General features: G+C 45.6%; 1 protein-coding gene across 2 annotated transcripts in view; it reads right to left on the bottom strand.

Annotated features, from left to right (window-relative positions):
* Positions 1–277: 277 nt before the first annotated feature.
* Positions 278–20909, bottom strand: part of spg11 (SPG11 vesicle trafficking associated, spatacsin) — a 44498-nt gene continuing 23866 nt past the window's right edge. Inside the window, exons 13-40 of one of the 2 annotated variants that reach the window (XM_023955433.2) lie at positions 18680–18807; positions 18301–18464; positions 18027–18222; positions 16903–17106; positions 16724–16830; positions 15692–15837; positions 15130–15294; positions 14926–14992; positions 14498–14660; positions 14216–14421; positions 14016–14124; positions 12746–12905; positions 11983–12237; positions 11141–11341; positions 10875–10982; positions 9575–9740; positions 6301–6515; positions 5357–6071; positions 5142–5287; positions 4863–5067; positions 4641–4790; positions 4427–4560; positions 3325–3444; positions 3010–3178; positions 2834–2910; positions 2582–2737; positions 709–860; positions 278–606 (exon numbers count right to left, since the gene is read on the bottom strand). In XM_023955433.2, the coding sequence (XP_023811201.1) occupies positions 432–606; positions 709–860; positions 2582–2737; positions 2834–2910; positions 3010–3178; positions 3325–3444; positions 4427–4560; positions 4641–4790; positions 4863–5067; positions 5142–5287; positions 5357–6071; positions 6301–6515; positions 9575–9740; positions 10875–10982; positions 11141–11341; positions 11983–12237; positions 12746–12905; positions 14016–14124; positions 14216–14421; positions 14498–14660; positions 14926–14992; positions 15130–15294; positions 15692–15837; positions 16724–16830; positions 16903–17106; positions 18027–18222; positions 18301–18464; positions 18680–18807 (4959 nt within the window). In that variant the 3' untranslated portion in view covers positions 278–431. Of the gene's footprint in view, positions 607–708; positions 861–2581; positions 2738–2833; positions 2911–3009; positions 3179–3324; positions 3445–4426; positions 4561–4640; positions 5068–5141; positions 5288–5356; positions 6072–6300; positions 6516–9574; positions 9741–10874; positions 10983–11140; positions 11342–11982; positions 12238–12745; positions 12906–14015; positions 14125–14215; positions 14422–14497; positions 14661–14925; positions 14993–15129; positions 15295–15691; positions 15838–16723; positions 16831–16902; positions 17107–18026; positions 18223–18300; positions 18465–18679; positions 18808–20909 lie in introns of both variants that reach the window. The other variant, XM_023955432.2, reaches the window with a different exon arrangement.

Raw genomic sequence — 20909 nt, forward strand, 5'->3', positions numbered from 1 at the left:
AGAACTCAAAGGCTTGAGTGAATTAAAGACATTTATGAGGACGAACGTTTAACTTCCAACTGTTTGCATCTATCATTACATTTTTTTCTGCCATTTATCATGTCAGAAGGAAACTGACACTCAGAATGTGCTCATAAACTGGTAGGAGAAGTTTCCTGTTTCTGCTGTAAGCAGGTTATTTAGAATATTAACTTACCCAGAATGCATAGTGCATTTGAAAGCAGTTACTGACTGACTATGGTCCATGCATAGAAAAGAAAAAGTCCAAGCAGACAAATTAATTCAAAAGTCTTTAATATACATTTATAAACTGATGAATCTAGTTAGCCTTCATGTCTCCTGCTCAGAGTGATGTTCCACAGAGCAAAGCTGCAGACTGGCAGCAGGCTGTTGGTTCTCGTGGCCGCGCACAGGAGCTGAAACTGCAGCGGTCAGCTGGCAAGCCTGTCGTTCAGGTAGCTGGATGTTTTGGCGTCTTGCAGCAGCATCTTGGTGACATCGTAGAAGCTGTGCTGATAGGCCAACTTATAGCGACTGTACACATCGTCACAGTAAGTCAGCAGTCGCTTGGCATTTGTAATGGTGCTGTTGGAGGAGCCGTCCAGCCTGAAAGAGCCACGCACACACACACACACACACACACACACACATTTTAAACCTCAGTCGTGGGAGAAGAAGACGCAATGATGAGCTGAAAGATGGCCTCACTTCATAAAAATGTCCTCAAACAGGGTGGGGGTCAGGGGGCAGTGTTGTTTCAGCTCCTCCAGGTACACAAAGTCTCCACGAAGGACAACCTTCTGGAACAGAACCTCGGCCCAGTCTGGACTGTAGCTGTACGCCTCAGCCACCACAAACACCTGGGGGTTGGGTGTAGAAACACAGGCTTACATGCAGGCCATGTCAGGCAAATGTGTTTTTCTGCATTTGTGTGGACTTTTCACAGAATTCTCATGGACCTGGCCTGTGAGCTCAGAACCCTGCAGACCTGACTTCTGAAGGGTTTCTTTGCAGGTGGAAACCTAAGAAACATTACTTCAAACGCTGTTTTTCGTAGATGCCATAAACAGTATTTAGATGTCCAACACATCTTTATTTTGAAGCGTGTTCACTCATTCCAGTGTCCTCCACGTCCACCGCTAGTTTAAATCATACAGACATGCTTCTCCAAACATCTGTGAAGAACCAGCTGCTCTCAGTGAACTCCAGCGTGCTTCTGGGATGCTCCTGTACAACGAATCCACTCCTGAAGCTTCCACACTGCTAAATATTCCACAATTTGGGACGGCCCCTTGCTGTTCCAACATGGCTGCACAGTTAGGGTCCATGAAGACACAGAAGGGTAGGAAGAACTGGACGGAGTCCTGACCTCCAACCAACAGAAAACCTTTGGGATGAATCAGAGTGAAGAACTTCTGAGCATTCCCATAATCCCCTCTGAACCTGTGGAAAGACTTCTAGAAGAGCTGAAGCTGTTTGAGCTGCAAAGGGGATCCTACACTTAAAAAACATAACTCATTGGATGAACTCAATTTGACTGTGGGCAGGATTTCCATCCAATAATTATCAGTAGCCCCAACTCAAAGAAAATTCTTCCATGTACTGAAATATAATTGAGTTAGTCGAACTTAATTTTATCACAAAAAGCCAAACAGAAAGAAATCCATTAACTTAATGAAACTTACTTACTTACTGCAAAATAAGTCAAGGCAAAAATATTGTGTGACACTAGTCTCAAACCTAGAACCTCAGCATGTAGATGCCATTGACTAATCCACTGAGCTAACTCTTCTGTGGCTACATTCACTCGCTAGTATAATCACATAGATTCATTTTCTCTATAAATGAGGCTCGTCGTGTATTATCTTATTGGGAGAAACCAGGTTGGAATGATTCCAAGCCACAGTACGTTTTTTTACGTGGAAAAACAGGAAACGAAAGTTTTCTCTCTGTTTTTTTTTCTCTCTTCGAAAAGTTGAAGGATTTGAAGGACCAAAAGTCATAGCAGGCAATAGATGAAAGAGCTGAACATTTTATTAGTTGAATGGTTAAAATAGGTGAAAAATTGAAGCCGAAAAACGGCGGAAGATACTATAAGAAGAATAAATAAAGAGAAACAGGAAAGCAGCATTCAACCAATAAAAGAATAATCACCGAAGAATGATGTTGCACGTGTAAAAGGGAGAGCCTCAATTCCATTGCAGCCACAGCACATGCACACAGCATGCCCCCTTAAGTGAACTCATTTATTTTGGATAACTGGAGTTTATAGTCAAAACTGTTAATATATTTTATGTTACGTCAATTAAATGTAGATACATATTTTTAAAACAAATATATTTAAATAAAACAAACAGCATTTACTTGCATTATATGAAAGAGGGGCTTGAATCATTTTTTTGAGTGTAGGAAACTCTACGGATAATTGTTATCTTGGGATTTTCCTTATATTCACATGCATGTGAGAGGTATATGAACAAGGTTGGTGATCCAGTGCATGATGATCTGACCTGCAGGAGCAAACGTTTCTTCAAAATAAGCGCAGGTGGAGCCTGAGAAGCCAAACTCCTCCCTTACAAACCTGGTAGCAGTGGGGCAGAGCCATGACAGCTATCAGGAGCTCTGAAGGTTGCAGGTTGATGAGGCGGAGCTCTGATCCCTGGTTCAGGAAGTGAAGCTGAAGAGTGACCAGCTTGGCTGTCCGCACACAGCGAGTGGCCTGGCGCACACAGGAGTCCTGTGGAGGCACACAAACACATTCAGGATGCCCCCCCCCACACACACACACACACACACACACACACAGGTGCAGATCCCAGAGGACCTCAGGTACCTTAAAGTAGCTCTCGGCAGCGTCCTTCAACAGACCCAGAGCTTTTACCAGAGAAGTTTTCAGGTCCGGAGTCACAACTGGTTCAACACAACCAGAGCAGAAGTGAGATGAGGACCCACAACCCCCCCCCCCCCCCACACACACACACACACACACACACGAGTGCAGTGACTAACCCCAGTCCTGAGACTCTATCATCTTTAGCTGAGTCCTCGCAGCCATCTCATGGTTTTCTCCAATCTCCCTCCTCATGCTGAAGCACAGAGCCACCATGTTGTGCTTCTCACTGTCTGCAGGGAGGCAGCGCTTGATGTAATCCAGCAGGGCTGTCTTCAGACTGCAGCTCTGCAACACGATGGGGAAGACAAGCACGCCTGAGGATGTTTGTCTCATTAACTTCTGAGAAGGTTCTGCTTCACAGAAACTCAGAGCGGACTCCACACAGGACAGTCACAGGGGTGGTGTGTGTGTGTGTGTGTGTGTGCGTATACCTGTTTTCTATCTGTGTCCACCTTCTTTCTCAGCAGCATCTCAAAGCGGTGGTTCTGGTGCAGAAGGTCAAAGATGTATGTCATCTCGTTGTAGCGACCCATCCCTGTGAGCAGGCGCACCTGCACAGGTGAACCAGTACAGCCCATCAGAGCAGACCAACCAAAAGGAGTCATGGAAAAAAGACACAAAGCAGTAGATGCTGGAAAAATGAATCAGTGACTAAAACCAAGCTTCTCCTTGTGATTGCCTGATTTGTTCAAACGTTAACCTCTTAGGACCCCACATGCATGGACGTCACATTTAATGTTACGTTTGCCTCTATCTGCTTAACTGGGGCCCTGTGACTACATGTTTTAGAGTGTTGGCTCAAATATCAGCTCAGGAGTGTAAATCTGTTGAAGGAGTGAAATACCCTACAGACTGATGGCTGTCACGCAGGGTGCTGATTCTGACCAACAGCTGGACACAGCTGCAGCTTCTTGTGTTGTACATTTAAAAAATACAACAAGAAGGCACAAATGTCCAGTAACTCATGGAGATAAATGTCTGCCGAGGTAAGCGGCTGTTTATATCCGTTTCTATGTCTGTGCTCCACCATATATGGAAAGCAAAACGGCTGCCAGGATGGAGATAAAAGGAGAGCAGAACAGAGTTCAAATCAGCACAAAACACATCATCGTGTCACATGACCAGACCCCGCAGTCTGTCTGCCTGCTCCCAGTCACTCAATCCATCCAAAAAAAGAGTCGTCAGACATTCTTCAGGATGATGACATAATAGGTTGGACACCTCACATCATTTGCTGGAAGCGGAAATTATTCAACTTACTCTAACCCAAAAGTGTTCAAAATTCTTACAATAAATAAACTTTTACTAAAGCTTAAAACTGAAAAAAACCTAACTGTTAGGGTTGCCATTGACATTTGTTTTTTTGAGCGATATGGGGAGACTTCCAGTTCTGGCCCATTGATGCCTGCAGCCAGGTCCTCTTGAGAACAGCTCCTGCTTTGCTTAGTGGAGTTTTCCTGAGGTCTGCAGCTGTGACTGTGTTGAGTTCAGGGGACCGTTTAGTCTGTGTGCAGGTTTGGGGTCAGAGCTCACCAGCAGGCCGTAGTGATCTCCTGGAGCCAGGTAGGAGTGGCTGAGGTGGCGGGCCGTCTGGAGCACTCTCACGATGCCCTCCATGTTGCAGGTCAAACTGAAGCAGTCGTGAGCAATGATCAGCAGCTCCACAACTACAGAGGAAGCAGAAACAGTGGGGAGTGGGCGTGGCCTGCTCAGATCGGGAGCGTATCTGTAAGTGTGAGCATCTTACTGCAGCTCAGGTCTCTTAGAGGAACAGCGTTGAAGTTTTCCAGCAGTTTCAGCCCCACCAGACTCGGCTCGTCACACAGTTTGATGAGCTGCATCAAAGAATCGCCACCCTCCGATAGCCTGAAAACCTGCCTCTCTGCAGCTGACACACCTGCACACACACGATGGTGGAGTGTAAAAGAGGGGGAGGAAGCTGCAGTGAGCCTGTGGGCTGTGTTCTCACCGGGTGGTGGCTCTTGTCCTGACTGCAGCAGCGCCTGCAGCACGGCAGAGGAGACCAGCTGGGCCACAGAGTCTGCTGGTAAAGCCTGAGCCCTGATGAAGGCCTGAGCTTTCCTGAAGCGCTCCGGTTGGTCCAGCAGCAACAGCTTCTGCAGCACTGAGCCTGGTTCCTCCTTGCAGATGTGAGTGAAGGAGCACTGCAGGTCCTGGGGGGCAGTCATTGATACAGCAACATGGCTGAGCAGCCTGCAAACCTCCCAATGCAAGCAGCAGAGCTTACCTTAGACAGCTGGTACAAGTTGAGGACTCGTTTGCAGTAGTTGCTGCCATGGCGACATTCTTCCACCAGCCTCTGGAGCTGGACAGTGACGGCGTCTTCAGGGAGGGGAAGCATCATCAGGGAGGACAGGCTGCTGAGTGACACGGCTGGAAGGACAGGAAGACATGATGGAGGAGCAGCCATGCACAGCAACCATACTCAGAAGGAGGACTTACAGGTGCTCAGGCCCCCCCCTGCAGGGGCTCCTGGGGACTCTTCTCCAGGGTCCGGGCTCAGAGCTCCGCTTGCCAAGCCGTGGCAATGCAGCACCACTCGTGTGTCTGCGTGCTTCAAAGAGAAGTAAGCACAGACTCGAGCCGCTTCATGAATGCTGCCTTCATCCAGCATCTGGTCCACCAGGGAAGACAAGACTCTGCTCTCCTGCAGACTCAGCTCAGGCTCCACGTTCAGCTCCTCCAATGGACCTGAAAGTCTATCCAGACTCAGGCAGTCCTCCTGGTTAAGCTCTGTGATGGTGGAGAAGGAGAACTCCTCCAGGAAGAGTCTGTAGGAGCTGAAGCCTGGGGAGGAGGGCGGCGGCAGCAGCTTGAACACACTCTCCTCCTCCATGGAAGCAGAGAGGATGTGTTCGTGGACCCGGCTGAACCACAGCTGTTTCTCCAGGCCCCGCAATTCCTCCACAGGAACAGGGCTGAGCAGAGTAAGCCAGTGAGCTTGGAGCTGCAGCAGCATGCAGCGCTCCTGCATGTCCAACAGCTCCGTCTCTGCCTCCTCATCACTCTTTGTCTGCGACTGGAAGAAGCGAGCAGCGGACCCTGGGTCTGTGCCGTCAGCTGTCAGCTGCTGCTGACATTTCCTCCAGAAGAGGACCCTGGTCTCCAACCTCCCCCACTGTGGCTTTGTCCTCTGGGAGTTGATCTCCTGAAGGAGCTGCAAGGCACAGAAGGGATCCGCCATGTCTTTGAGAAGCATTCAGTTTGACTAAGAGCAGTGTTGGCAGTCTGATGGAAGTTTTTAGAAAAAACTAACACCTTCTTTACATGTTAGTGATAGTTTACATGTGATAGTTTCCTTAAGTTTGCCTGTTTCATTCTGCTTTTAAAAATACTTTAAAAAAATAAAGGTCTTGATGGTGAATCCCTTTGAGTCGCTGTCAAACCTGGTGAATCAGAAGACTGTGGATGGGCAGACCCGCCAGCAGAGCCACCTGCCGCCCCAGGCTGTATTGACCTCTGGCCTGCAGAGCGTCCACAATGTTTTGGAGCTCCTCCTGCTGGAGTGAAGGAGAAGTGCACTGGAGGAGGCTGGGGGACAGAGCGACCCCCGAGCCCTGAAGCAGCTGACTCAGCTGACTCAACTTCCTGAAGTCTGGGCCTGCACAGAAACACACGACAACAGCGTATTTAGGTAAAATCACTCAATGCTAGTACTGCAGAAACTGGAATGATAGGATTTGCCTTTTTCATGGTCCCATTCCAAGTAATTTTGAGCGGTATGTCGTTTTCTGACTAAAACGTCAGCCTGACGAGCTTTGTGGGGGAAATTTCTAGTTTTCTTGGGAAAAAAGAAAAAGCACGTTTTCCAGCATGGAAAACAACCACAATCACTGTTCAGCCTTTAAAATTCATGAGAGCAAATGTTTAGGGAAACTAAAAAAAAACTGAAGGTATTACTATTTTTTTTTGTTTATTTTCAAAAGATCTTAGAAAATGACATTTAAAATCCACCTTTATGGACTTTCGTGGTTTTGGGCTAGAGTGCAGTTCTCTGGTTGTCTACTGTCCGTGCCAGTGAAGTGCGGTCAGATGAAGCAAGTGAGGCTCGACCTCACCGGTCATTGTGATAAAATAGAAAAATGTACATTAAGTAAATAAGATTTTCCACTGATCCGTGTTAAAGATACATTTTCAGTTGACTCCACATGTTTTCCATGAGGTTAAAATCGCAGAATGTGAGTGTTGCGTGAACACATACGGAGCAGAAACTCCGGGTGAGGTTCTGGAGCGCTTCGCCTCATGTCTGACTGCAGGACTCGGTTTTAACAGAGAGTACGGTCAGAGCGATGACTGTAAGGCCGGAGAAAAAGCTGCCAGTGAGGCGAGCCTCGCCAGCAGGGGGCAGACGTGAGCTGACAGCTGCTTTGTAGTAGAAACAGAACAGACTGAGGACGTCTGTCTCCAATGAGAGAGAGAGACTCACTAAACTAAAGGAGATTAAATAAGGAAGACTTTTCCAACAGATCATAGAGCTTTTTGTGGAGAAGGATCAACGCATGGACTCAAAAAGTGAGGCCAAACATGGTTTTCAATGTTTGTTTTTTAAAAATAACATGGGAGTAAGTGGAAAAAACATGTAAGTATTTGAAAACTAGATTTTAGGCCTAAATAATTATTGTAATGATCATTTTCACTGACAACATTTGATAACATTAACCCTTGTGCTATCCTAGACACTTTAACATTGGGAGTTGGGTCATCTAGACCCACTAGACAGTGCTCTGAACCTTTTTTCTTCAATGATTTGTGATCTTCACTGGTGTCCATGGATTACATGAAATCTTTCCACCTTTATCCACCTTTGTCATGGTAGGGAGAACATGTCCCTGACCCCACCCTTACGTCAAAGTAAGGGTGGGGTCATCTAAGATAGCACAAGGGTTAAAGCACCAGAATCTGAAGTTGGAAAAATATCAGAAATAGTTATAGAGGGTCAAAATGAAATGTGTGCTGATCACATCTGTAGACTTTAATTTGTTTACAGTATATATGAATAATGTATACACAAGAAGAGTGTTCTATCCATGTCTATAAAAGCAATATTCTCTGTAGGACTAATATGTTCTTGTGTGTACCTTCTATGCTGTTACCTGCTGTTGGATGAATGCTGAAATATTCAGTTCTTGTAAATCTGACTGCAGAGGAGTCGGTGCCTCACCAGCCCAAAAAAATGCTGTTTGAAAAACCTTGTAGTTGTTACGTGTAAACTACAATTGGTGGGTCATAAGCCCCCTGCTCTGCTCCATTCTGATGCATCCACTGTCAGACCAATAGATACCTGAACGTCTTTGTTTTCCTCGTCTGAGCTGGAATCTGGATTTAAGTGTACGGATGGCTAGTTCTGATATTGCTGCCATTTTTGTTGCAGCGCTAACGTTAGGTTGGGTTTGTGAGGGGCTGTAAGCTAGCGGGAGAGCATGTAAACAGATAGGTGATGGGAGTTGGGGGCGGGCATCCCAAAGTCTTACTATCTGAGCAGAGGTGAATTTTTTTTTATAATTTAAACTTGTCCTGTCCAACAGCTGGGCATACAGATTAGAGCTGAGGGCCTCTTGTGTTGGACATATTTTATTTTAACAACAGGGGTTATTAATCTTCTGACAAACCAAAGGTATGTCTGAATAAACCACTTTTGTAATCGAGGCCAGACTTTATTCACTTTAATCATATTTGAAAATCTTTTGTGTTGGACCGGACGGAAAAGGAAAGGAGGGAAGAAGAGAGAGGGATGTTAGAGAGGGGGGGGGTAGGAATGTGATTAATGGGGGGGGGGGGGGGTAAACCATGAAGCAGCATAATACAACAAGCTACTGGATGTTTATCATTACGGTGAGGTTCAGATAGAATACAAATCTCAAAGGGGCGGGCCCTGTCCACACACACAGACAAATGTTATCAACACACCTGCTAGCTGCATAAATGTCCACAAGTCAACATGTACACAAAGCAGATAGTGTTCACACACGCATACTTATGCCTTCAAACCAACTAGTGTGAAATATTTCAGTCAATCATGCAAACTATTAGTGCAAAGGTGAGCTAACACCTGTGCTCAGGTGAGTGTTTATGTTCTTCTAAAATGGATGGTGGAATGTGAAAAGAAGGAGGGAGAGTGTCCAGCCACCCCCACACCAAGACCCCCGCCGCAGCAGCAGCGGCAGCCAGAACCCCCCAACGCCACACGGCAGCAGGCAGAGAACAACCGCCCCACGGGCGACCACATCTGCCACCAAGGCCAGGGCCAGCAGGGCCGCCGCGAGGCCCCCAGAGCCAGAGAGCAGGGAGGCACGGGGGTAAAGAGAACGGTGCCCCAGCCCAACCAAGAGAGCAGCCCCCCCGCCGCGCCGGGAGGGCCCAACGCAGGGCCCCACCCGAGAAGGGTGCCCACAGCCCCAGACGAGCACCCCATCACAACCCAGGAGTTCCGGGCATCCCCCCGCCCCAACCCCAGGTACGAGCCAGGACCCCAAACAGAGGTGAATTTCTAATGAACTACTGTTGCTCTGCAGCAACGATCTCCTAGAAAATGACACGACGACAACATTTTACCATAATCTGTCATTAAAGTCTCAGAAAAGGTGGACAGTCTTCTGAAGCACATTGTTTTGGGGATCAGTTAGTTCCCCTGCCACAGTCCGGAGCTAAAACTGGACTCACCGTGGGATTTGAGGAGTTTGTCGACTTCCGTCAGGAGCTGCAGTAGTCGGTGGAGGTCGTACTGAGAGGAGCAGCGCTGCAGCATTATGAGGAGCAGCGCAGAGGCCTGGCTTTCAACCCACTGCAGGGGGGGTGCACCCCTGGGCGCCGGACCCCCACTCCTCAGCTTTCATAGTAGAGAAAAAAAAACTGTCAGGCAGGGCAGCAACAACCGTCTCATTTTATCAACTGAAGTACTGAGACAGATGATGATGGTCACAGTCATAGTGATACAAATTTTTATACACTGGTCCTTCAAGCTCATAAGAAGCTGAAGTCATGGAATCCCTGCAGGAGCGGCTGGAGTATCAAACCAACAAGCCCTCCCCCTCCTCAGACTCTAAACTCCACCATATTCATAGCGTTATTCTCTAGTTGTCCTGCTATCATTCAGGGATGAAACTCCCCCAAATTCAGCATGTGTGAGTCTCTGTTGGTCTCCTCTGTACCAACAAAGTCTCTGCAATATCATTAAGAAAAATACAGCGTATAACTTTAACAGAATTGATTCCCTTTTTTCAGAAAAGAAAAAAAAATTGTGTATCTTGCGTTTCCCTTGCGACCACCTTAAGGAACGTCATAATTATGGCATTGTTGTGTGTGGTAAGTCTGTCGTGAAATAAGGATAATGTAAGTCAGACGTATTTATGAGGTTTATGACGGCTGTCATGCGGTCCCCTACACCACTCTACAATCGTTGGTGAGGTGTGAGTGCTGGCCCCTGACTGACTGCGTGCAAATGCCCAACAACAGTCGGGCTGCAAACAATGACTGCACACGTATCACATGAACCGCAGTCACAGGCTCCTTGTGCAGTGTACAGGTCATGAGAGGGGCTGAAAAATCAAAACTCCATACAACATGCTTGCTTCTCACCTATACTTCCCATTACCTACGCTTATGTATAAGTGTTTGCTACAGCCTGCTGCTCGCAGCATGCCCATAGAGAAAATGTGTAGAAACATTTTCTCTCCACAGGTTCACTGAGAGGTCTATGACCATGATAATTTATTGGGGCTACCTGTGTGGCCCGTATAGGTTTGCCCAATCTCCACAGAGCATATTCACCAGAAAGTGCAGTTGTGATTAAGGCTTATGATTTTAGAATACATCAATGGATGATGAAATGATCCAGAAATATCTCAACGCAGCACACATGACTATTATCAACATCTTTCACTTTTACACTTATATTTCTAAATTCAAAAGACAATTACAATCTGATGTTTGCTGTCAATAGTCTGTCTCAGGTTTCACTTACGGCGATCAGAGTCCGCTGGAAGTCAAGCAGCTTGGATTTGGCCTCAGTGAACTTCCTGCAGTCACAGCACATCTCAAACATCTGCAGCACCAGCAGCAGAGGGCAGTCCTGCACAGAGGGCAAAAACTGTTGGACTCTGACTCTGCTTCTGGTTCTGGAACGGTTTCTGGGGACTCGTGTGGAGCATTAACAGCAAAGCTGATTGCAGCGTGGTTATTAAGTGTTTTGATATCCTTTCTTAAAGTCAGCAGTCTTCAGAGTTTTACCTTTTGGAAAAGCTCAAAGCCTCGAAGGAGGGGCCTGACATGACCCCGCCCCAGCAGTACTTTCCAGATGACTGACAGGTCGTGCAGGGTCCATTCATGGTATCGGGGTGCTTCAATCAGGTGGAAGGTGGCTTCACCTGCTGTGACCTCATCCACAGAGGTGAGGAGCCACACACACAGGCAGGACACGTGGTCTGCTTCCTGTCCATGAGCAGCAGAGGGAACATCAGCTTCTGCAGCAGTACGACACCTCACATACATGACCACACACACAATGCTGCTAAACCTTCACTAGGTCTAATTCAGCCCCTCCTGGACCTGCCAAACCCAGATAAGCCTAGACCTGATGAATCCGGATTTGTTGATCCTGATCAGAAACTTCTTCGGTCTGTGTTAGACTGTAGGAAATAGGGCTGGGTGTCGCCTATAAGTACCAGAATTGATCCGATTCAATTCACTGGAGCCTGGATCGCACCAATACATGATTTTTTTTCAATTCTTTCAATCCGTTAGCGTCAAGCTAGCAGACTTTGGTTTTACTGCTGTTATTTTTTAGGTCACCGGAAAAGGGAAGGCATAGAAGATTATTGATTTATAAGCTCGGGTGGATTCACATTTTGTTCTGGTGCTGCTTATGCTTAGACTGGTTCTGCTGCAGGAAACCCTCACAAACCTCTCGGTCAATATTCATAAACTCACACAGACAGAACTCAGTGTCAGTGATCTGTTCACAGATCAGCTGTTTCTGGCTGTTCAGCTGCCTGGTTAACTTCCACAGACTCACAAAAAACATTGTTTTGAACAACCGGCAGAGCAAATTATAAGTGGAATTTCTTATTTACCTCCAAACATGCAGCCAGCACTGCCAGCAGGGGGCAGTGTTGAAGCAGTGCCTCTTGTAGCAGGTACCTGTGCGGCGCAGGCTCCTGCTGGCTCTGAAGGAGGATCAGGGAGAGCTCTCTAGGATGCTCTGGGTTTATGTTGTCCTCTTCTAACTTCAGAGACATTGACTGCTTCCTGGCCCCATCCAGGTCCTGGAACGCCAGCGACAGGTGGGCCTGGAGGGTGGGGCCAAACTCACAGAGGAGGGATCTTACCTTTAGGATTTCCAAAAACAGTTTAAGTGCAAAAATAAGCACAACAACTTAAAGATAATATGAAGATCTGAAACAAGAGCATGAACGTGTGTTTACATCTTAGTTGTAATTTTAAATTTAAATTTAAAAAACAGACTTAAATCATAAAATAAAATAATAAAACAGGTCCATGCCTATCAGTAATTTTTAACAAATAACTTTTTCAAACAGATCTTGATTGCTGAATCATTTGTCAGTTTTCAGGCCGTTTCAACCGTTTCATCTCCCCACTTTCATTGTGGACCTGAGGTCACCCTCTCTGCTTCATATCCACCTCTGAGACGACCTTTGCAGGCGCATCAGAGACAGATGGAAATTTTATAGGTCTTTCCATAGAGCAGTGGACAGAGAAAGATGCTTCAGAGGCAGAAAAGAAGCACCACAGGAGGGAGTGAGGTGTCAGAAAGCAGATACATGCCGTTTTATACAGAGACACTAGTCTGTGTCAAGGACATGAGTTTGTTTTTACCTGCTGGAGGGGGAAGTTGTGCAGCTGAACAAATAATAGAAAGTGGATGAAGTGTCCATCCTGGGCACAGTAGACCGGATAAACCTTGCTGAGTCTCAGACTGTGGAGCTGACAGAAGTGAACAGCCAGAGTCCACTCCTGAGCTGCTTCATAGGAGGACCTGAGGACAATGGACCACAAAAAGAACGGAACAGTTGTTAAAAACAGAACAAAAAACAACGTCAGGGCAGGCTTTGCCCTAACGAGACCAAGTTCAGCCTGCAGGGAACCACAGCACAAAAAATAATGGAAGGTCAGGATCCTCTGGATGAAGCAACAGTTTAAAGGCCCACTCTGATCAAAATTATGCTTTTGGTGTTTTTAACATGTTCTTGAGACATTCTTCTGATGATGGAGGACATATATGAAGAAAGTTGACTTTAAATTTGAACGTATTTCTTAATTCAAAAAGTGGTGAATCATTAAAAAAGGAGCGTATTTGTTATGCAGAAAATACGCTGCTCACTGCTCCGCTCAATAGATCCATCAACGTCTTTGTTTTCCTCATCTGAGCTGGAATCTGGCTCTAAACTGTACAGCTAGAAAGATTTAATATTGCTCAACTCTTTTTGTTGCACCGATAATGTTAGGTTGGGGTTTTGAGGGGCTGTAAACTAGCAGGAGAGAGTGTAAACAAAGGGATGATGGGAAATCATGGGAATTATCTGTGAGTCGTTCCTTTCTGATGGATTCCTGCCACTCTAGAGAAACTGTCCTAGAAAATGACAGGTTTATTTCAGTTTTTCTAAAAACAGCATATCATCATTAAAAGACCACTGGGAACACTTTGAAAATAAATCAAAGGGTGATCGGAGTGGGACTTTAAAAACCTTCACAGCTTCTAAAACACAAAAACAGTCATATTTGTCTGTGTATCTTTTTTTTCTAAATCTATAAAATGTTTTCTGCCACAGTGAAACGTCTTTTACACAGGCTTTCATGGCAGGAGGAGAATTTGTCCCAAAAACAGCATCTTTTCCCACACATTTATTTACAAGAGGTTCTGATAATTTTTCTAACATATTTCCAACTGAATTTTACAACGATTTGTGCACAGAAACCAGAAAAAAACCTTTAATCACCAGCTGACAAATTGTTTGAATTAAACACAAAAAGAATGCTAAAAGAACAACAACAAAAAACAAAAATACTCAAATAAAAAAGTCTGGAGGAAGAGTGTGCTCCATTCTTCCGTCAGCAGTTACTGACTCAGGTGCTACTCAGCACATACCTGTGGATGCCTCTCTGCTCCAAACTGTGTTCAACTGCAGCCTCCAGGTGACCGAACAGCTCCTCTGCTGCTTCAGGCTCCGCCTCCACCAGCTTCAAAGCTGCAGACACTGGCAGAGGACAGATGTGTGTTTGAGTGCGATGCAAACTACTGTGCAGGTGTTGGCTCCAGAGCAGAGCTGTGGGGTTGGCTGCGTTTACCGAGAGTCTGCAGGTTCTGGGATGTGGAGCGGCTGCTGCTCTGGTTCCAGTGCTGCCGGATGGTGTTCACGGCTTTCACATCCACCCTCAGCTTAATGCTACTGATCCCCAAAAGCTCACAGAAACAAACAGCAGCAGAAGTCACAGACGTCATGTGGAAGCACCGCAAGGCCAGCTGGTACACGGGGGTCCAGGCGCGCTGCAGCCTGAAGGGCAGCGGGCGGGGGGGATGTCAAACTCTGACAGAAGCTGCAGACATTGAGATTAGCATGCAGAACTCACAGCAACCTCACATCCCCACACAGGCTCAGGTGATGCAGCAGGAAGTTCCCAAAAGCAAAGGAGGGTCTGCCATGACGGATGTAGTAGAGAAAGTCCAGCTTCTCCACCAGGGCATGCCTGCTGACCAGGTGAGGGTTGGAGAAGTGTGGAAGCTCAGACGCCTCTGTGGGAAGATGCACGCATTCGACAGGTCAGTGTGATGCTGGGAGAACAGGGACAGAGCTCATGAGATGGAATACCAAAATTCCTCTGTTAAAAGTTCGTGCTGAAGATCCTAGTTGTTTTGACAAGGATTGTAAATTTGCAAAGAAATTATTTGTTAGATGTCAAACTGAATCCAGCCCACTCCATCCCTGCTGATGATACCTAAAGCACACCACAGGACAGCAACGGTGTGTGTATGGGGGATGGGGTAAGGGGGGCCTCACCAGTGGAGTTGAGGGTGTTTGCCGTTTGCCAGCCAAACAGAATGCAGGGATCCAGGGGGTGGAGCGACTGCAACACAAAGCAAGAATGGCGGTCAAGGTTCTCATTCATCCAGGTGAGTCATGGCAACCAGATTTAAGACCTCCTCTCTTAAAACGTTTCCTTGCTCATGAAGGATATTCTGAGTTTAAGAGAGATGTGCTCACCTGAAGAAGGTGGTAAATGGAGATATCAGACGACGCCCCCCCTGCAGAAACCCCAGAGGGGAACAGGGCTGCTCTCAGTCTGGGGTGGGGTGCAAGAGCCATCTTCAGGAGCTGGGGGTCAATGGTCCTATCCAGCTGCGGGGCCCTCTCCCCTTGAGTCATTACCTGCAGCACAGACAGACAGCGTTTGGAGCTGTTCCACTCCAGGAACATCTAACTCCCAGATTTCCCAACATTTCTGTTCCAGGGAACGTCAGCGCTGCTGGGAAGCAGAAGGCGCCTTTCTTGACACTGAAGGTAACCATGAAATTCAAGAAATGCAATAAAGGTAAATAAACTGCACTAAAAAGAGGTCATGAATGCATGCATGTCCCAGAGGTCTGCTGATGGTGTTAATGTAACTGGAGGGGGAGAGAAAAGCTCTTTCATGGTGCAGAGAGGGACAGAAGAACAGTGAAGATCTGAGAGTGCCAACAGGGATGACATGTTCTGATCAAGTCTCCACACGCATGAAGGCCTGAACTGAGAATGCACAGAAACGTGCAGGTGCAGCAGCGGTTACCTGGTCGATTCCCCCTGGGGAGAACATGACAGCAGCCAGAACCAGCAGGCTGTGCCCCTCCAGCAGCAGGCTGCTGAGGGACGCCTGGCTGCCCGGCAGAAGCACCTGAGCACAGGTGAGGCTGGCCTGAAAGAGCAGTTCAGCATCTGGACAGAGAACAGCAGAGAAACATTAGCATGGTCCTTTAGGCATGACAGAGAGCAAACCCAACATATTGCAGAAACATTTCCACCTTTAGGTGATGTTTTTTGTCTTTAAAAATATTAGCATTGCAGGTATGGTCAAACAAACATCACACAGTCACTTGTTTAATGACACAACATGACAATGAAGGTCTGCAGAGAAAATCTACCAATGTGGATTTTAATTTACCAAAATCTGTTTGACTTCTTGGTTCATAAAAATAAATAAGTACAATATGTTTGAGCAATTTTTCATAAATAAATCAGAGAAATTGTCCATCTTTTTCCCCACACAAAGTTTACTCAAATGTTACTGTAAGACAGAATGGACAAATAAATAGACATCTGTGCTCTAATGTCATCGTCTTTCTGACTTCATCTGGACAATTAGAGCTTTAACAACATTCTGATGAATGGTCAGAAATGTAGGAAATGCATGTGTGGCCATAAGAGCGACCTTCAGGAAAAAAGGGATTGAAGACAGTGAACATAAACTCCACATTTATGAACAGAAACAGAACAAATCCCAAAATATGAGAATAGTGGGAATTCTTGAGAGCGACGGCTCTTCTGGTGATTGTTTCATCCACAAAATGCTTCATGGAAACCTCCCCACGTCTTTGTGTTTTGGAGTCACAACAGCTCATTAATTCAAACCGAGTGTCTTTGTGATTGACAGCGATTTCAAACGAGAAACACTCAGAAATGCAAAAATGAAATGATTTCTTATTACATGTGTTCTCTTCCATAAGTAAAATGCCACACGTACATGAAACTCAAAAAACATGATTTTCATCGGAGGGGGATGAATGATTACGTTTCAGCGGCAGATGGAAGATGATGGTGGTACCTGACAGATCCCTGGTAATCTCTTGAATCTTTACCAGCATCTCACACCAGGGCTGGCTCTTAGAGAGCTTCTGCTCGTTTAGAAGACGGCAGTTTCTGGGCGTCAGTCTGCAGAAGACAGTCATAACAGCTCAGCGCTTCATCTCTTCTCTGATTAGCTGCAGCAGCACGCACACACACCTGTAGTGCTCCAGGTAGGAGTACAGCAGGTACTGAAGATCGCCGTCCAGACAGAAGGTGATGACGGCCCCATGCAAGTCCAAACCCTGTGGAGAGCGGTACTGAAGGACTGGAGGGCAGGACGCCATCAGCCCTGTGGCCTGAGCAAGCCTCCAGAACAGCTGCTCCACGTCAGCCAGCTCACCCGGGACAAACATACCTCTCCTGGGGAGACGGAAAATCTACCAGCATCAGCAAGCTGGGTGCGTGGGTTCAAGACTGTCCAAACACATCAAAGCAGAGCAGACAACACCCTACAGCTGAAGTGTGCTCCCTTAAACAGAAATATGTTGATACCAGCCGCTGCTCAGACAAAACCAGCGCACGGAAAGGCAAGGCAAGCTTATTCGTATGGCACATTCCTACAAAAAGCGATTCAAAGTGATTCATATTCATATTCATATTTGATATAGCAGACAGCAAACTACTAACCAAGTGTTGAATGACTAGAACAACTCAAATTCAACACTTGACTGTTTCAGTGAAACTAGAACACCTCATGTACTCTGCTGTGTTTGTAGATGGCACTGTTGGGGGTTTCAACTGACAACTGAGCATTGAAAGCTTTCAGAATTTGCTTTGCGAATACTGTAATCAGATAGGTCATCTCCATCATTTATTGATTTTTGGTGACTTTTCATTTCTGCCCAAACATGCCACAGTTAACTAGGAGATGACTACAGTGCTCCCTCGTTTATTGCAGGACTTACATTTAAAAATCCTTGAAGGTGAAACTTTATGCAGTTTTCTCAGACAGACATGAACATTTTCACACTTTTCTCTCTTTTTTAAGCCTCAAAGTTCAAAGATTTATGTAAATTTGGCAAACTGAACATATTCTGTACAGGAAACCCGGCATTGAGGAGATTGATTGACAAGGTCTACAGCCAATCAGGATGCAGAACACAGTGTGCTGCTGAAAAGAACTACTGAGGGAAAAAGTGGGACCACGAAATGTGAACCAGGATGTAGTGAGGGAACACTGCACCTGTCAATGTGGGCAATTCTGGAAAATGTACCAATTCAGAAATGAGTTCTGTTTTGTTCAGTTGATAAGTCTTAAACAGGGAATCAGTGCATATTACCTGGCCAGCAGGTCTAGGAGGTTTTCTTTCAGGTAGGCGCTACACGCTGTGTGCTGGTTAACTAATTCTGCAGTTATCTCAGGCCAGTGGGAGGAGCCAGTGATCTGCTTGTCTTCAATCCAGTCCACAAGGCGGTTCTGGTCATGGAGGGAAGTCAAGTAGTGCCACAACACTGAAGAGTCACAAGAGCTCAACTCTGGTGAACAACAGAACCGAGACATTCCGTCAAGAACAGACCATCAAGAACAGAACAGAGCAGGACTCAGGGCCGTACCCAAGTGCTGCTGTCTGGATAAAAGAACCGCCGTCTGGCAGCTCTGGTTCCAGTTCCTGACCCAGTCGAGACGCAGTAGTTCTCCTGCCTCGTCTGCCGACTGCTGTTGTACCAAATTCCTCACAAGCTCCTCACCGTCCATCTCTTTCCTCATCAAACCCAGCCTGAAATTACATTTTTATTCCTAAAACGGAATTGAAAAAACTCATAGGAGCAGATTCAGAGAAGACATTGAATCCTTCCAAGGGTTAACGAGAAGGTTCAAGGAAACAAGAAGAGGATATGGAGAGACAAACTTGAAATCTGAAAGTGAAAATAGATTCAATATTAAGGAGTGTTGCATGTGTGGCTGATAAAGAGGATATCATCCAACCTTTACCTCTGAGATGAGCCTGCAGACGGGCAGCGGACAGGCGGCTGTGAGCAGAGCTTTTCCACCTGCCTGATGAACACAACGCTCTTCATTTCCTCCTCAGAAAAGAAGCCCTGATTTGACAGCTCCTTCACCTGACAACCAACCAGGCAACAGACTGAGCAGAAAGACACAGACGTACTCTGTTCCACCAGAGACTGTCACTGAGGTGGTGCAAAACTAACATGTGTAACATTTTTATGATGCTTTCTTATACACCAGATATACCATCAAGTTACCATTACACATGAGTAGTGGTTCTTAAAGACCCACTCCAATGAAAATGGTGTTTTAACATCTTCTTGTAACATTTGTCTAATAACGGAGAATATATATATATATATATATATATATATATATATATATATATATATATATATATATATATATATATATATATATATACAGTGGCGGTTCTACACTAACTTACTCCCTGGGCGAGTAACCCCACCAGCGCCCCGCCCCCCCTCCCCACACACACACATACAAAATTTGACAACATCCTGCTGTGTTCCCTATCTTCTATTTAGCCATTTTACTCAAAATATGCATGAATTTTCTAGACTCGTATTACAGGGGGGTCAAACTCAGTCACACAGGGGCCTAAGTTAAAAACACGCTTAAGGTTTTGGGCCGAAGAAGATAAATGTTTACTGAACACACTAAAGCTAAACTTTTAAACCTTTTAAACTGAACTTTTTGAACATAAATATGAATAAAAACAGTAACTCAAGTTAAACCTTAAATAAGTTGTAATATTTTGTTCTCCATATAAATATATTCTGTCAAAATTATACAAATATGAACATGCTGCAGGACAAAAAGCAAAGAAAGCCTGGAAATATTAATAAGAAATTATATCAAATAATTCCATTTTTTTTGCTCTTTCATCATTTTTTAGAGAATTTTTTTTAGAGCTGGACTCCTGCTTCATTTTTAGCAATAATTTCTTAATGTGTGACGTCCTGTGTGTGTCTTTGTGAAGCATATCAGAGGGATTAGATCTAAAAAATAAAACTTATTGTGATTAATATGTTTAGGTCTTATAAAACATTAAAGACTAAATCTTAGAACTCATCAGTGGGATTACTCCAAAAATATTTGGCATTTCCCTAAATTTGTGCAACACCAACAGCAGAAATCCTCCAAAAAACCTCAATCCATAAAAAATGGTCTGATCTCATCCCCCCTCCCCCTCCCCCTCCCCTTCCCTCTGACACACGCGGCTCCGTCTCTATGACGGGAGGCGCAGCTGCGGCTCAGAGTTGATTGGGAGTCCTTTTCTATCTGACAATCCCCTGTTAGTGTGATTCAGCCAGCCACCGGCGAGCTGCGCTCCCCTCTCGAGTTTTTTTACTTATGTTCCAAAGACTACCGCAAAGAGGTGTGGCCGCAAGCGTCTTGCAGCAGAGGGCGGTGGTCACGTGCGCATCGGGTCTGCTGTGTCGGAGCAAAGAATTGTGGGAAATAATCTCCATTGCCTGCTTTTTTCGAAATTGGGTTGAGCACGGGTGTTTGTTCTGCCTATTTCCTTTTCATGTGCCTGTTTTACGTTGTTTCACTCTGAGGTATTCTTTTTTTTTTTTTTTTTTGCACCATAAGTGTGAAGAGCAAATAGGAGGAAGACATTCTTAAGAGTCTGATGTGTCAAACTTATAGCATTAAGTGTCGGCTGCTGAAGCAATTTCAAATTAAAAGCTCCAAGCTTCCTCTTTGAATATAGTATGTAGCACATTACGTGTAACGCCTCAGGCACGGCAAATGCCGCCCCCTATGAAGTGCCGCCCTGGGCGACCGCCCATATCGCCCATATCAAAAACCGCCACTGTATATATATATATATATATATATCAGAGAAAGAAAATTATTTATTAGCAACAGCATAACGATGTTATTAAAAACTGGTACCGGTCCGTAAAACCCAGGAACTAGCAAAATGAAAAAAAAAAAACGTCTTTGGAAAGTTTCTTTGCCAAGTGGAAAAGGTCCAGCCAGGAGACAGAAGAGGAGCCTTCCACTTCCAAAAAAGAAAGCTACATTTGATAGACAGTATCAGGAGTCCTACTTACAATATGGATTTATCCCAACAGGAGATTCCCACGCACCATTCAGCATTGAGGTGAGTTGGATTTTCCATGCACTTATTTTGAAGGCATGTTTAAATGTTATAATAATAACGACCAGGGAGAGTTGTGGG

The sequence above is a fragment of the Oryzias latipes genome, chromosome 6, assembly GCF_053564925.1.
Source record: "Oryzias latipes strain Hd-rR chromosome 6, Olatipes_Hd-rR_3.1".
NCBI lineage: Eukaryota > Metazoa > Chordata > Actinopteri > Beloniformes > Adrianichthyidae > Oryzias > Oryzias latipes.